Source organism: Cricetulus griseus, chromosome 3 (genome assembly GCF_003668045.3).
Source record: "Cricetulus griseus strain 17A/GY chromosome 3, alternate assembly CriGri-PICRH-1.0, whole genome shotgun sequence".
Lineage (NCBI taxonomy): Eukaryota > Metazoa > Chordata > Mammalia > Rodentia > Cricetidae > Cricetulus > Cricetulus griseus.
In genome coordinates, this window is record NC_048596.1 from 70,398,892 (window position 1) to 70,416,259 (window position 17,368).

General features: G+C 37.7%; 1 protein-coding gene across 10 annotated transcripts in view; it reads left to right on the top strand.

The window, feature by feature from the left end:
• Ate1 (arginyltransferase 1) overlaps positions 1-17,368 on the top strand; it is a 117,433-nt gene that overhangs the window by 82,900 nt on the left and 17,165 nt on the right. For 9 of the 10 annotated variants that reach the window (XM_027404418.2, XM_027404423.2, XM_027404422.2 and 6 more), the window contains one exon: positions 11,833-11,953. The exons of the other annotated variant lie outside the window; for it this stretch is intronic. In XM_027404418.2, coding sequence (XP_027260219.1) covers positions 11,833-11,953 — 121 coding nt within the window. The remainder of the gene's footprint in view (positions 1-11,832; positions 11,954-17,368) is intronic. 10 annotated transcript variants of the gene reach the window in all.

Genomic DNA, 17,368 nt, shown 5'->3' on the forward strand with positions numbered 1-17,368 from the left:
AACTTTTAAAGGTAACTTACATATCTGCAGTAGCACAAGTATGGAATATGTGGTGTGCACAAACCAGCTAAAGATGATTCTCTGTTCGGTGTTTGAGCAGGTCAAAAGGCATCTAACAAAACTGTAATATAAATAGGATGGCATGTAGTAATCAGTCATGAGGACTCTGTAGCTAACAAGATTTATCATGTCTCATCCAGTCTCAAGAGCTGTTCCCATGTAGAAGGATCTGCATATACATCATCTGTCTTATAGTTTTTCTTGGTTTCTTCCTTCTAGTCTGTAGCCAAGATTTTTAGGAGGTCTTCCTCAGCCAAATCTGCTCTTTATTAATTTTGCAGGAATTCATAGTTTTTTTGTTTCCCATCAAAACAAAAGCATAACCTTTCTCCCAACACAACACATTTTCTGACTTCCATTCTAAAGTTAAGATGTAAATAAAATATATAGGCTGGTTTAATTCATAGTTTTTTCCACAATCTAATCTCAGCAGTGTTTGTCCTTCACTCATCAGCATTCAAAAAATTCAAAGTCAGCAAAGTGCCAAACAGGATTCAGATGCCCTGTGCTTTCCCCATTTTTATGTGGTGTATTTCTTTTATATTACTTTACTCTTTCTTTAAAGATTTTATTCTTTTTAAACTTTTTTTCTATGACTGTCTATATCCATTTTTCTTTTCTTTTTTAGCATCTAAGCATATTTTCAAGTATATTAATTATACCTGTCAGAGGTTCTCTTGGTCTGGACCTGGCTTTCTGCGCATCTGCAGTGTTTCTTTGACCACATGAGCCGCTATGTCTTAGCACATAGCGCTGGCGGCTGGCTCCGACCCCTTCAGGTCGGAGTAGGAGTAGGAGCCATGTCTAATTGTCCCAGGCTTTCCTAACAATCCCTGCTTTGGGAAGCTACAGTGTTTGTGGGACTGCTGCTGCAGGCCTTTGTTTATACCCAGTGCTAAAGCAAACCAGCTATTCAGGTGATCAGTTGCACAGCAAGGCCTGTTAAAGGAGCCGTACCTCAGTACTGCACCATCACTGGGCTCTGTGTTCAGAACTTTTTTCAGCTTTCTTTGGCCCTATGCGGATTTATGTGCCGTGCATTGAGCACCACTTGCAATAAGCTTTCTTGTCAGACTTTCTTAGACCGATGCCCCCAGATAACGACATGGAGACTTACTATTAATTATGAAAGCTTAGCTTTTAGCTTAGGCTTGTTCCCAACTAGTTCTTATAACTTAAATTAGACCATTTATATCAATCTATGTTCTGCCATGTGGCATTTCACCTTTTCTTCATTCTGTATGTCTGACTCCTCAGTATTTCACTGGCATCTCCCATGTGCCTAAATTCTGCTCCAGTTCTTCTCGCTCCGCATAAATCCCACCTATCCTCTCCTGGTTAGTTATTGGCCATTCAGCTCTTTATTAAAGCAATCACAGCAATACTTCACACAGTGTACAAATATCCTGCAATAGTTCCCCAGCGTGAAATATGGTAGAATTGAACCTTGGTTTGTTATTGGGATCTTAGAAGGAGGAATAGACATTGTTTATGTCTTCCCCCATGGAAAGGATTTTAGTAACAGTATCGAAGTGGGATAATCCAAAGAAGTCTTAGTAAAGAAAAAGTAAGTAGTAGTTGCATTTAGTTTCAGAAGTGGAATAGGCATTCATACTAAATGGGAGGGTGCCAGATAGCAGCTAGCTAATACCCAACTGTGAGCACCCTTGGGCTGGTGTGTGCAGGTGAGAGGCTAGTTGGAAACCTTATCTCATGCCATGCGTTCAGACGCATCTCTGATTTATATGAGGAACTCTGAGTGGAGGTTTGTATCCATATGTACCCTGTGGATGGATGTAGACAGTTCTTTAGGGAATATGTGGGATTTGCCTTAGAGAACATTGTAGACAGAGTTTTTTGTTCTGCCTGGTCCCATAGCTATTTAGCCCCAAACAAACACACATAGACTTATATTAATTAGAAACTATTTGGCTGATGGCTCAGCCTTCTTATTGGCTAGCTCTCTCTTAATTATTAACCCATTTTTATTAATCTAAGTATTTCCATGTGTTCTTATCTTATCGGAGAAGGGTCTGGACCTGTTACTTGTTCCTCAGCTACATGGCATCTCTCTCCTACTTCTCTCTGCATCCTCTCCCCAGAATTCTCCTTATCTCGTAGTCCTGACTATACTTCCCACCGGGCTACTGGCCAATCAGTATCTTATTCATCAACCAATAAGAGAAACATATATACAGAAGGATACCCCCCATCAGAACATATAAACAGTACAAATTGCTTTACAGACATCTAGGCAGATTGTATTATGGTGAATAAAATTCAGGCTCTTCAGTTTGTGATGTGTCTTCATTTTGTATAATTTCTTACCCTCTTTAACTAAAATCACAATTCTCACATAAACACCATTACACACTTTAAAAAGAAATTGTTCCACTTTGCTATGGATACTGGGAAGCCAATAAAGAGCTATAGTCAGGCATTCACACGACTTGGTCCTATTGGTTACAGTGGGAGAATGGACTTGATGAGAACTTGAAAGGCTGTCTCCTCACTGGTGACCAGTGGCTGCTTTGAGCTGATGGAGACCAAGGTTCGATGAGTGCTATTTCTGAAGCCCAAAAAAGCTTCATTCCACCAGAATGAACTCTGTTCCCCAGCATGGTGAATAATCCCCCTGCCCCACCCCTGTCTCATGCATCTTTAACAGAAATTAAAGCTTTAAATTTTACTTTTTTCTCTGAATATTATTTTCTTTGTCCTCATTCATTCATTTTTTCCTTATCCTTTTCAACTTGTGACCCTTCAGTTGAAATTAAATTTACACTGTAAGTTGACTCTCTGAATCTTTTTCTTCACAAGCTTTCTTTGTATTTTCCAGAAGAAAAAGGATTAACTCAGGGTTTCCAAAGTAAAAGCAAAGATTGTGATTAAAACTGAACTAGAATCTTTATTCTCTATTATTTGCCAATAGCAAAATAAACAGCCCAGTCTTAAAGAAGCTTTAAAGTAAGTCCTGAAGCCTTTGAGACCCCTTGGATTTTAATTAAAGAAACACAGAATACCATTACTTTCTGTTTGTCAGTGGAAAAAAATATGTATTTTTAAATTTTCAAAGCTTAGCCTAGCAGCACATGGAGTCCATCTGTTGGTGTTCAGAATTGGGGTGCACAAATGGATTCAGATGTTTAGGTCTTTTGTCTTTACTAGCCCCTGTGCACTCACCAGCTGAGTGTGCCACAGCCACAGTTCTTGAAAACAGAGCAGCTCAAGTTACCTCTAAAGCACTCTCTTGGGGACTGATAAAGTCAATCTCTGTTTATGTAACGAAGTAAGGAGCAAGGGTCTGCATGCAGTGCTCTGTGGATGGGATTCCACTGGTGTTGTCTTTCAGGGAAGGGACTGGGTTTAATAAGCCTGAATTCTGACCCGAGGGGTGGGCCGTGCAGTGCAGCCCACTCTAGTGGGTCACTTTGGAATATTTTTGCTTAGGTAGTGTTAGAACGGTTGGTTTTAGTAAAATCAATAGGTTTATTGTAACAATTAGGACAAGGAATGCCATTTTTACCTGATAAAAGACTAAAATGTCTGAGACTTCTATTTGGTACATTGCTACTGGGTAGGGAGGAGGGTGAGTGGTCTGTGTGTGTTTCAGTGATTTCACCTTTTTTTATATATACTTAAATTTCAATTTAACTTGAACTTTCAAAACATACTCTGCTAGTTTAGCCTGTTCTCAAATGCTCATGAAATCCTTCCCATTATACAAAATATTTACAAAGTATTCTTGAAAGTAAAATCTCATAAAGGTCTTTGGTTTGGGACCAGAGTTCAAAGGAAAGTCCGTTTGGTTTTGATTTGAAAACTGTAAAAACAAAATAGCCTCAAAATGGCAGGGTGTGAATTGGTAACTTCAATTTTATTACAATCTGCCAAGCCCATCCCCAGATGTTTCCAATTAAAAGCCAAGAATGTAGCTTGGGTGAATATCATATGAAAGCATTTTGTTACTTTTCTCTGATTTTTCTTTTCTGAGAAAAAATTCAAAGTCTCAAATCCTTTAACTTTAATTAAAGAAATAACTTCTCATTTAAATGTTTAAACTTTCATAAAGAAAAATGCAATATTCAAAGAGGATTTTTACCCCTCAGCTTTGCAAACACTTCTGGCCCCCAAATATGTAAGGGTTCACATACTTCATTTTCCAAAGGCCAAAAAGAAAAATTTGAAAAGATGTTGATGCCATTAGAAATAAAAATCCTGTATTTCTGGGTTTAATACAATTAGAAAAATAGTTCTTTTAACACAGTAAGTTGTTTAAAGAAAGGTGTTTACTTATTTTATTGCTTTCTTTTGGCTTGTTTAGGGCATTTTCCCTTATAATGTATAGACTACAACTTTTATTTTTGATCAATTGTATATTCAGTTGTAAGAAGTGCTTTGATGGGAATCTGGGAAGACAGAGATGAAACAAGATGAAAGAAAGCATAATGTCATTTTAAAGCCCCGATTTTCCTATTTCCCCAGATAATACCAGATTATATATGGATCCATTCATGAGCTTGAAGCTTGCTTCAAATAAGAGGAAAGGTAGTGGCAAAGAATTTGAGTGTATGGAAATGTTTTATGTTTTTCAGAGAGAAGATGGAGCCACTCTTTATAGCTAACTCAATGTTAACATTTTAAATGCAAAGCTAATGATAAATTTGTTTTTGAAACTTGCTCAAACCATGAAGACCCAGGACCATATAACTAGCTGTAAAGATGAAACAGTTGTTTCACTTTTCATCTCCTATTGGGTGGAATTTTGATGTACATAGATTTGGCATGCCAGAGGAAGACAGTGATATAGGTCTTCAATCTGTATTTGCTGTTGGTGAGGGCTTGTTAATGAGCTCCCCCCACCCACCCATGTTGCTTAGCCTTTAAGTCATAATGCTTAGCGACCTTTGCTGCTGCTCCAAGAAAGCTGATTCTTTGACCTTTGAATTTCACCTTATTCTTTTCAGTACAAGGACACAGCTGCCTCTTCTCTTATAGGTAGTGAACGTATGGGAAGGCTCAACTCGTCTTTTGTTGGATGCCAAGTGTATTTATTGAACTGGCTTTGAGTTTTAAGACTTAGAGGTTATTTTGTAAATATGAGGGAAAATTGTGAATAATTTTAGATTAAGTGATGGAATGACAGAGGAAATGTAGAGTAATTCATAGCACATCATTGACTTTGCATGATCTTGCTGTTTTTTTTCTCTGCAATAGAAATGTCTGAGATCTGGAAATGTCACTCAGGGGTAGAGGGCCTGTCTTAGCAGTGCACAGTTCCTGGATTTAGTTCCTTATATCCTGCCTCCACTACCAAAAACAGAGAATGACATTTTCACTACTTTTAAATTATCACAAGGTTTGATTCAGATAACATGAGGAGTATGCTCTTTAAATTTTATTATTTTATGGATGTAGGTGTTTGCCTGCATGTATGTCTGTGCACCATGTGAACACCTGGGGCCTGTGGAGGTCAGAAGAGTGTGTTGGATCCTCTGGAAGTGGAATTATAGACCGTTGTGAGCGTCCATGTAGGTGCTGGGAATTGAACCCAGGTCCTCTGGAATTGCAGCAAGTGCTCTTAACCATTAAGCTGTCTCTTCAACTTTGAGGACTGTGCTCATAACCAATACAGAGAGAAAACATTATTATCTTTATCAACAAAAGTGAAGATGCTTTTTCTCAAGTTGCATTTTATTCCCTCGCTCTGTTGTCTTCATTTAAGTGAAACTTAATAGGAAAAGCCATGCTCTTCTTTGAAAAGGAAATGCAAGGTTTTTAAAAATAAATGCTTTGAGAAAAAAAAAAGTGAAATTGACATGAGCTGGTAGTTTCTAACTTTGTTGAGTTAACTTTAATTTCAGTGACATATAGGTATAGACCCTGTCATGATAATGAACTTGGCCTTTCAGCATTTGAGCTTTCCCAAGGGGAAGAAGCTAGTTTTAAACAATAAAGGAATGATAGAGCTATATCCAGAGTATGAATTTAACAAATGTTAATTGTTTCCTGCATGTCATAGTAATACAAAAAGCAGGACACCACTGTATTTATAAAAATAAATAAAAGTGGAATGTGGTGCTAGATTCATTTTTTTGATTCATCTACCATTTGTTTACTGAAAATAAAAGCTCTGACCCTGCATTATAACAAGAAGTTTTAGATAGGTACAAATTGACAAAAACAAACAAGAATGTTGATATGGCCTACAGGTGAAAAATAGTAAGGAGGATTGGTATGTTTCATTGAGAGTGTGACATCGAGACTAACTTACAAAGTAGGTAATAAGACTGGGCTTGGTGGTGAAGTCCTATAATTCCAGCTACTCAAGAGCATGAGATAGGAGGGTTCCAAGTTGACAGCTTCTCAAGACAACTTAGTTGAGGCCCTGTTGCATAGTTTAAAAAGTTCTTTTTAAAAATAAAGGAAAAAGGTGGCCAGGGATTTAATGTAGTTCCATGGTATAGGGTTTCTGTGACATGCGTAAAAGGTCCCTTATACTATATGCACACAAACAAACGTAGGCATAAGAATGACTCAGTCCAGAGAGGGACATATTGAGAAGCCCTGAGGTGTATGCAGGCCTGGTATGTTCCAGGGGCTACAAAGAAACCACTGTAGCCAAATTGACACGAAGGAAGAGGGGACAGATGCTGAAAACCGGGATGAAAGGGTAATGACTGCATTATCTAGGACCTTGTAGGCTGTGCTCTGCTGCAAATCAAGCATGCGTGGAAATCAAATATGCCTAGTAGTATGAGGAAATACTACACTATTTATTTTTAACTGCTTTTTTTTTTTTTCCATTGTGGGCAGGGGTTGAAGGGTGGGGCGGGAATCATATAAACTATAGTATGTGTGTAGAAGTCAGAGAACAATAAGGTTGGTTGTCTTCTTCCACCATGTAGATTCTAGGGATGCACACTGGCCACCAGACTTGGCAGTGAGCTTCATTACCCACTTCTGGACCTAAGGTTTCTTTAGGATGTGATAGGAAACGCAGGGATGAAGGCTGTACAGCTTTGAAAAGGGAAAGAAACAGTGGACCCTGTGGTCATGGGGGAGATTTTGATAGTTTATGGATCCCATCAGAATGAATATGACAAAACTGATGCTTAGAGCTTGCTAGAACCATATCTTGCTGCTGCTTCATATCATCAGACTCTTTGCCTCTGGAGATCCAGATTTCTAAGACTAGATGTGTCTTAACTAGAGGAAAATGCCTACATGTTGTTTGCTGTGTTTCACTTTGGAAGTAATAAAATAATCAGTCTATTTTAAAGTCTATTATTATTATTAAGTCTATGTTGCCTTGGTGGTATAGTGGTGAGCATAGCTGCCTTCATAAAGTCTATTACTACTGACAGATTATTGCTGTACTTTTCATACTCTACATGAAAATTGAGTAGGATGTGATAGTGAGATAGTTTTTTTTTGCAGATTTTTTTTATTTGAATTAGAAACAAGATTGTTTTACATGACAATCCCAGTTCTCTTCTCCCTCCTGTCCTCCCCTACCATCCCCCCCTCCCAACTAAAACCCTACCTATCGCATACCCTTTCTGCTCCTCCTGGATGGTCAGGCCTTCCATAGGGGGTCATCAGAGTTTATCGTGTCCTTTGGGATAAGGCCTAGGCCCACCGTGTGTCTTGGCTCAGGGAGTATTCCTCTATATGGAATGGGCTCCCAAAGTCCACACCTATGCTAGGAGGTCCCATAGATTTCTGAGGTTTCCTCACTGAAACCCATGTTCCTGGGGTCTAGATCAGTCCCATGCTGGTATTCCAGCTGTCAGTCTGGGGAGCAAGAGTTCCCCAATGTTCAGGTCAGCTGTTTCTGTGGATTTCACTAGCCTTGTCTGGACCCCTTTGCTCTTCACTCGTCCTTCTCTGCATCTGGATTCCAGTTCAGTTCAGTGATTAGTTGTGGGTGTCTGCTTCTGCTTCCACCAGCTGCTGGATGAGGGCTATCAGGTGGCATATAAATCAGTCATCAGTCTCATTATCAGGGGAGGGCATTTAAAGTAGCCTCTCCTCTGTTGCTTAGATTGTTAGCTGGGATCATCTTTGTAGATCTCCATATATTTCCCTAGTGCCTGATTTCTGTGTAAACCTAAAATGTCACCCTCTATTATGGTATCTCCATTCTTGTTATTTTCTATTCTTCCCCTGACACAACCTTTCTGCTCCCTCATGTCCTCTGCTTCCCTCCTCTTCTCCCCTTCTCATTCTCCTAGCTCCCTCCCCCCTCTTCCCGTGCTCTCAATTTGCTCAGGGGCTCTTGACCCTTTCCCTTTCTCCAGGTGACCATGTATGTCACTCTTAGGGTCCTCCTTGTTTACTAGCTTCTCTCGCAGTATAAATTGTAGGCTGGTAATCCTTTACTCTATGTCTAAAATCCGCATATGAGTGAGTACATATCATGTTTGTCTTTTTGTGATTGGGTTACCTCGCTCAGAATTTTTTTTTCTAGTTCCATCCATTTTCCTGCAAATTTCAAGATTCCATTGTTTTTTTCCGCTGAGTAGTACTCCATTGTGTAAATGTACCACATTTTCTCTATCCATTCTTCAGTTGAGGGGCATCTAGGCTACTTCCAGTTTCTGGCTATTACAAATAGTGCTACTATGAACATTGTTGAACAGATGTCCTTGTTTTCTGAATGTGCTTCTTTTGGGAATATCCCTAAGAGTGGAATTGCTGGATCTTGTGGTAGACTGATTCCCATTTTCCCGAGGATTCGTCATACTGATTTCCAAAGTGGCTGTACAAGTTGACACTCCCACCAGCAGTGCAGAAGTGTTCCCCTTTCTCCACATCCTCTCCAGCATAAACTGTCATTGGTGTTTTTGATTTTGGCCATTCTGACAGGAGTGAGATGGTAGTGAGATAGTTTTTAAAAAGTACTATTTTATCTTTTTCAGTGTTTTGCCTGTATATACGTCTGTGCCTTGGAGGCCTGAGAGGGTGTTGGATCCCCTGGTGCTAGAGTTGCAGATGATTGTGAGCCGCCACATTGGTGGTGGAAATTGAACTCAGGTCCTCTAGAGGAGCAGCAGCCAGTGCTGTTAACCATTGAGCCCACTCTCCTGTCATGATGATGAGATTTTTTAACCATTGGTTATCAAAAATGAATATAGTTTTTAGGCTGAATTCTGCTTATTTTGCTAATATATATTTTTTTACATAATTTATTTGGTGGCTCTTTCATAGGGTGGAAAATCAGGTCAATATGGTAATGATCTTCAAATTATAGCCTAAAGCACACAAGGGAGAAGAATGCCTTTGTTCATAGCATTGCCCAAAACCAAAGCAAACAGTCCCTCTTCCGGAAGACAGTCTTTCTAATAGACATTGAGCAGGAAGTATGTTTAGCCAGGGTTTGGAAGCCTTTTCTTGAAAAATGTTTTAGATTTAACGGTAACATTTTCTAAACTCTTATTTTATGGTAACCTAGTAAAACTGACCGAAATATTATATGGACATATTGTAATCTCTCTCTTTTCCTTGGTGGCTTTGGGTTTCATTTTACAGTAGCCTTAAGCAGTTTTCATAAAACAAAAAACCAAACCAAAACAAAAAAAAAAAAAACCCAATTACTGAGTATTACAGCTATATTTGGAGTAAAATAGTAAATGTTTTTAAGTCACTTCCATTCTGAACTGTTCATCACTTTGAAAGAACTCAGAAGGCTGTGGAGTAAGCTGTCAAATGTTACATTTTCAAAATTCTGAGTACTTCAGAAATCTGTGGTAATTCACATTTCTCATTTACCCAAATTCAGCACCCTAGGAAAGAATTAATCTGCTTTTACTTCATTGTTCAATCTGAATGAGTGTACTTAGAGGTTGATTAAATATTTTTTCTTTTGACCCAGGAAAGTATGTCCAAATCCTTAAGTAATTACATTCTTAATACAAACATCTCTCATTTTCTTACAATAGGGGACAGGCAGGGTTGCTTTCACATCCTTGTAGGTTTCGCTTGTGTGATGGTAACTCTGAATTGAGCGCTAAAAACTTCAGTCACATAACTTAACCAGTTTAGTTTAGAAACCACAATACTTCACAAGTTTATTCCATAAAACTGTTCTTTGATGGCGAGAGAATATTTGAAGTATTGAAAGAAGTCCATACTTTGGAGAATAGTGTTTAATGTAATTAAACAATTTGATTTCAAATGATACAAAGAAATCAAAATGTATTTCTGATTTCTTAGGTAAATGTTGAAAGCATTAAAAGTCAGTGCAGAACTCTCATATAAGAACACAGATGCTTTGAGGACTTGTGCCTGTCACACATAATTTATGTGTACCTAAACTTGGTGCAACTTGGTCACTCCAGTGTATTCATTGCCAGTTATCTAAAAGCATGACTTTGTCCATCTTTTTGTTCCAGTCTGCTGTTTCACTAAGTCTTTTTTTCAGTATTGTTGTTAGATTCAGACCCTCGTTCCAGGTATCAGTTCATGAATCTATGTGTACTTATGGACGGCTATGCTTAAAGGAAACTTCCATTATTTCAACCTTCAGGGCTCAGAGATGAAGTCTGATTACCTTCACCCCCAATGTTTGCCTTGATTTCAACTGCAAGTTAGAAAATAGGATATTTTGGACAGTTGTAATTTTAGTTATTATTTAACACACTTTTATCTCTAGATATTCTTGTGGGTTCTCAAATGTTCTGTCACTAAATGAAAACATGCTCTTCAATTTTTGCACCAAATTGAGAATTCTTGGATAATAAAGCAAAATGGAGAAGATTATGCAAATGGAGTGATGAGAGATTAGATTTACTAAAGAGTAAAATATAATATAAAACTTTAATATTGAAAATTGTGGCCCTGGCACATGACAAGCTGAGACCTCAGTCTATTTAGGAATTTAGCAAGGGACACTTTTAGTCAGGGGAAGTGAAGAGTGTTTAAATAATCATGTTGAGGCCATTGAGTAAATACAAGAGAAATTAGGTTGGGTTGTTTCTCATATTGAAATAATTTCTTACACTGAATTGTAAAAAATTTAAAAATGGCTGCACTAGATTTTATCCTGCATACCAAATTTAAATTTTAATATTCAGAGGTAAGACAGTTGGAATTTTGAATAAGTTCAAAGAGCATAAAAACTTTGGTTTTTCTGAAAAAATTCACTAATGCTTTTTACAGTTTGAATAATTCTTTCTTAACTGTGTATTATCCATAAATGATTTATTTCTTTCAGCAAATATTATATAGTGTTATACACTTGAAGTATGTAACTTACCTACATAATTTTGTAAAATAGAATTTTTGAAGTTATATTATTCCAGAAGTTTTGTTAGAATTTCTATCTTTAAGCTTGTTATTGTACATGCACTAGATTGTTCATAGATGACTATTGCTAGCACTCTACTATTTAAAACATTAATGTGACCTGAATATTATCAGCCTGGATATATAAACTAAAAAGTTAATGATTGAGAACAGTAAAATTCTTCTTTTGAAAACAAGTTTGCTTTATATGGCTTTGTATGGTTCTCTAATATATGCAAAGAAGCTTCACTCTGTTTCTCACCAGCTTTTCAAAGACAACTTGATTTCTTCCAAAAGAGTGAAAACTCAACTTCTGAGTCAATATTGCCTGCTAAATGTTGATATGTCACTTTTAGAGGGCCTTGCATTACATTTGCATTCTCTAAATATGGCAAAGCCTGTCACCAAACCTTTCCCCATGGAGCCTCAGAACTCAGGAGTTAGTGTTTGTAATGCCTGTGTCTTGTCTTTGCTTCTCTTTAGGGTCAGTATAGACCTTCTGATTTGCTGTGTCCTGAGACATATGTCTGGGTGCCCATTGAGCAGTGCCTGCCTTCTCTTGACATCTCCAAGTATTGTCGTTTCAACCAGGACCCACAAGCAGGTATGTCTAGAGCAGAGCCCAGCTGGACATCTTTATCCTTTTTTGTGGCTCTTTGCAGTTTTTAATAAGTTGTACATGGTGTGCAAGTAGCACATGCATGTATGTATGATAGGGAAGACAAGACAAATAGTTAAGAAATGACATGTTCTGCTGCTGCTTGCTGCCTGTGTTTTTCCTGTTGGGTTAGTTTTCATATGCTTTGAGGGCTGACATCTTTACCTTTTATTCTTTAACAGTTATCACAATATAAAAATTGTCTACTAGTTTGCTTATTTGACCAATATAAAGACAGAAATATTGAGCAATTGAATTGAGGTTGTAGACAGTGTTATGGAGATAATTTTTGTGTGAAGTTTATGTCCTGGCTCTTTCTTCTATCTCTGGTATGTCTCCTTTTCTATGCCCTCTCCCACTCCCTTCCTACAATAGCCTCGGCCATGTTTTGTTTACTATTATTCTCTGTATTAATATATCTAGACACTAAAAGAATAGCCCCAAGTTAAGACCCTGACTTAATGACAAATAGACATACTGTGTGCTTTTAGGCAATTGAGAAGTTTCCCTGCTTTCAGATTCCTTACTTACTATTAAGATAAAAGTGAGTGTCAAGTATGATGGCATATGCCCAGAACCCTAGCAATTGTAAGTTAAAGGCCTGAGAATCACCCATTCAGGGTTAGCCTCAGCTGTCTTGTAAGTTTGTGGTGAGCCTGAGCAACATGAGAATCTGCCTGAAACAAAACAAAAGATTACTATAGTAGGACCTTGCTTGATCCAAATATCGTATGTATGTACAAAAAAAATGCCATAATGAAACTATTGTGTACAATTGATATATGTTAACAAAATAAGACCTACCTTATTGAATTATAATGAGAAGAAAATCAGACCCAAATATTAAGAATTGCCCCATGTTTTGGTTTTGTTACCCAAATTAGGATGTTGCATCACATCAGATAGATGCCAGAGGCTTTTGTCGGCATTTATTTCCATTTGCTCTGCCCCTTCTCTATGAGGAAAAAGAAAAAGAAAAAGAAAAAAAAACAAAAACATTGTACATCCTATTTACCTTCCTGGAATCAGAGCGCCACTCAAAGTGTAAAACACCTTTTGGTCTACAGGGCATCAGAGTGTGGCTTTGTTAAGTTGGCACAAGTTTGATGCTCTCGGGATGGCTTACATTATGCTGCTGTGTGTGGATTCCCCAGACTGAAGTTTACCCAGTTGTGCTTACTTGCTTTGAGTCTTCACATCTACCACTGAGGTGATGCTTGATGCATGCATACTTCATTGGAATCCAGAAGGAAGGACATGCAAAGCTGGCAGAGGGGACACGAGTCAGATGAACATGAGGGGAGTGAACTCTTGTTCACTGATTTCTCAGCTCTGAGATGACCTTTTTTTTCTCACCAGTTTTTCTTTTAATTGTATGAGATTGGTTGATGTAATACATTTTGTTACCTTAAAAAAGGTGATATGAAATCATGAGTGAAAAATCCACGCTAGTAGCTTAGAATCTGAAGAGTAGCCACAAGGGCCCAGCTGTCTCATTTGCCAGGCACTCTGACATTGCCCCAGGTTTCCTTGCCAGGAGTTAAATCCCACACCTTAAATTGTTAATCAGAATGGGATTATTTCATTCTAAGTTATACTTTACTGATCAAACAGATAATCTTGCTTTAAAACAAACATTGAATTTGTCAGTCGGCTTTTGTGTCAGGGCCATAGCCAAAGGCAATTGTATTCAAGAGAAAAGCCCGTTATTTCCCACTGTCCATACCTCAGAAAACATTCTCCTCTTTGCCTTCCTCCAGGTCAGTAGTTTATCATGGAAGCTGCTGACCATCTTGTTGAATTAATTCATATTCACTAATAGCAATTTCCTTCCAACTAAATAATAGTACCGTGATCTTAAGACCCAACTTTACTTCATCTCTATCGTAAATCTAGTTTAAAGGTGACTTGGAGATGCAAGCGACCGTTAAGTTCTCTGTGTTTTGTGAAGCTGAAAAGGTGACGAGTCATTTCCATGCATGGAATGAGCATGCAAGTAAATACTCATTCAGTTTATAGATTTGAAAATTCCTTTCCAAAACAAGTGCTAATAAGCATTTCATAGCAAAAACAGTTTAGTCTTGGATTGCTTACTGTTACCAAGAAGACACAGTATTCTGGGCAAAACACATAACATGTTATTTCCTGTATTCTACTAGGTTCTGTTCCTCAGGGCAGACACTCTGGCTGTTAACTATTCATTGTTTAGAATTCATTTACTGTCAGAGTAAATGTCTTTGAGAATAGTGCTTTCAAGCAAATGAAGATCATTTTCCATGTGTTGTGACTTTGGAACTTTGGAGAGAATATTGTGTAGTTTTATCAATATTGAATATCACAGTCCAGACACTATTTGAAATCACACTTATATCCTGTGGTTTTAGGAAATTAAGATGCAGTTACATGCTGGAATGTGTTGAGCCTGCTGTGAAACATGGTCATTGGAGGTTTAAATGGCAAACTGTGAGAAACTCTCCTCCTCTCTGGGGCCAGTTTTATTTTTACATGACCTAAACTGTGATTCAGGGGAAAAAAAACACACACACACACACACAAAGCCTGATATGAGTAATATTGCTAGCTGGCCTGTTTCTTTCTTTCTTTTTTCTTTTTTCTTTTTTTAAATTACTAAGTCTTTTTCATCCAGATGTTCTGTGGTTCATGTGCCTACAGAAGAAGGTACCTCAGCTGATTTCATTATGCTCTGTGAAAGTGGTTTCAAGATGTATCAATGGGGGGCTGGAGAGATGGCTCAGAGGTTAAGAGCACTGACTGTTCTTCCAGAGGTCCTGAGTTCAATTCCCAGCAACCACATGGTGGCTCACAACCGTCCATTATGAGTTCTGGTATGCAGATATATATGGAAGCAGAATGTTGTATACATAATAAATAAAATCTTAAAAAAAAAAAGATGTATCAGTGGTCCCTTGTCAGAAAAATCTTAAGTTCTCCCCACCCTAAATTATTGTAAGACTCTGAAATACCCACCCCCAGTACCCTTGGCAGTCTCTGCTCCCCACCCCCTTCCTCCTCATCTTGGGTTTTACAATTGTTTGTTAAAGTATGTAGCCTGTGTAGCAAACCCTCTGTGTTTACTGTGTTGTGGTCCTATATGCAAGAGTTGACTGTTGAACTTCTAACAACGCTGAAGAAATTCTCTTGTTGTAAATAGGTATCTTATTTTCTGTTTAGAACATCTGCTTATTCATGTAAAATGAGTTTAGATGCTTCTCAGATAACTTTAAGGAAAATAATGTCACATTGTTTTTAAAATTAGAAATTGGCCATATATAGTCTTAAAATAATCTAGTACCACATTTACACTGTAGGGGGGGGAGAAGAAGAGGAAGAGGAACAAGGAGGAGGAGGAGGAAAACAACGATGATGACCAATATTACAGGGGGTGAGAAAAAAGAAAACAAATACTGTTCTTATACAGCAGGCACTATCTTAACATAGACAGTTTTTTTTTTTTGTTTTTGTTTTTTTTGTTTGTTTGTTTGTTTTCCTTTGATTTTTGAGACAGGGTTTTTCTGTATTGCTTTGGAGGTTGTCCTGGAACTGACTCTGTAGACCAGGCTGGCCTTGAATTCACAGAGATCTGCCTGCCTCTGCCTCCCAAGTGCTGGGATTAAAGGCGTGTGCCACTAACGCTTAGCTACATAGACAGTTGTTATACACACTTGGTTGAAACGGTCAGTAAACAGTATTTAGAGTTGATTTTTAAGCCTTGATAAACTGTGATTTGACTCACAGTGTTGAGCAAACAATTTGGTGTTACTCAAGGGTATTACAATTCTTGATACAATGTTTTCCAGAATGAAACTTTATTGAGTATTTATTATTTCTCAAGCACCATCCTGTTTTTTTTCCCATGTTACTCGTTTTATCCTCAAACAGAACATTTTATACTGACTGCCCAATGTTTGTTGCAAAAGAACCCCTAAAATTCTTTTTTGTTAAAGCATGAAATATTTTTATTCCAGTTTTGCTCTATACTTTTTAAAGTACTTTTTTATTTTTATATAATTTCTATTGCTGTTTGCATTTATAATTACAGTAATGTATACCTTTTACCGTATAACAGCCTAATGTTGGTTTGGTTTTGTGCAGACTTCAAAATGTTGGCAAGACATGTTCTAATTTGTCTCTAATGTGACCAAGACATACACTATTGCTTTTAAACTTAAATTTGCTATGAAAACAATGATACTTAATTTGGACAAAGTGTTTTGTGCATTTTCCTAGGGTAGACTGTTTCTAGAACATCTTCACTCTTAGAGTGGCTGGAAAATCTAAACTAATAGGAAGAAGCTTTGTACTTGTGTGGCCCCGTGAAGCTCCAATTTGTGTTGTTTTCTGTTATTTCAAGGGGTGGGGGCTCTTTTCTTTTTTTACTTCATTCTTTTTTCTTCTTGGCATGGTTCCCTGACATTTTTCCTAGTCTTCTGTAGTTCTCTAGCAGATGTCCATAGCAGATGTCCATAGAAAACCCAGCCTGTCTCAGATCTTGAGTGTCTGTGGAGGAGCCAGCCCAGAAAGGTTTCTGTCCTGTATTCACTGATTTGTATCTGTAGGCCTGGCTCCTTCAGAAGGGTATATGAGCCAACATGTCCTCTTAATCTCTTGAAAACAATGCCCAGCAAGAAAGCAAACTTACCAAAAACTTCCTTAAGGCTCCCAGAATCCTCTGCAGTGGTAATTCATGACAAAGGGAGGACTGTCCTAGCAGGTGCAGGGTCAAGTTGCTGTTCTTTTAGCACTTCTGAAGATAAAATTTTTTTTTTGTTGTTGTTGTTTGTTTGTTTTAAGAATAGTAACTTTCTTTAAATACAATATGTGTGTCTAGCTCACCTATCTTGTGTGTTTCAGAGATTGAATATAGGTTGTCAGTCTTGGCAACATGTACCTTTCTTTATACAATAAGCTATGTCAGTGACTCCCAGATAGTTTTAAATTTTTTTTTTGATATAAGCCTAACTACTCAAAGTTATAAAATGAGTGGTATTGCTGGAAGGATAGTTAATAAACAAATATCTCTTATTGTCAGTAACAATAGTTATGATTAGATACAGCCAGCTAGAGGTAGAACCAGTTGTACCAAGCTACATGTTATAAAGGAAGTAGGCATCAAAGCAAGAAAGTAACCTGGACATTTGTTTCAAATAGTAAGTCTGGGGAATTTGTGTTAGTATGGAAAAAAATACACTGTTGTAGTAATTGTGAACAAGCTTTATTAGAAACGTAGGTGAACACATTTTGACAAAAATTCCACAATGTCAGAATTTATGAGTGACAGTTAATTCACAAGATTTCAGTGGCAGCATTGTGCCAGATTCTCCCACTTTCCTTGATGACCAT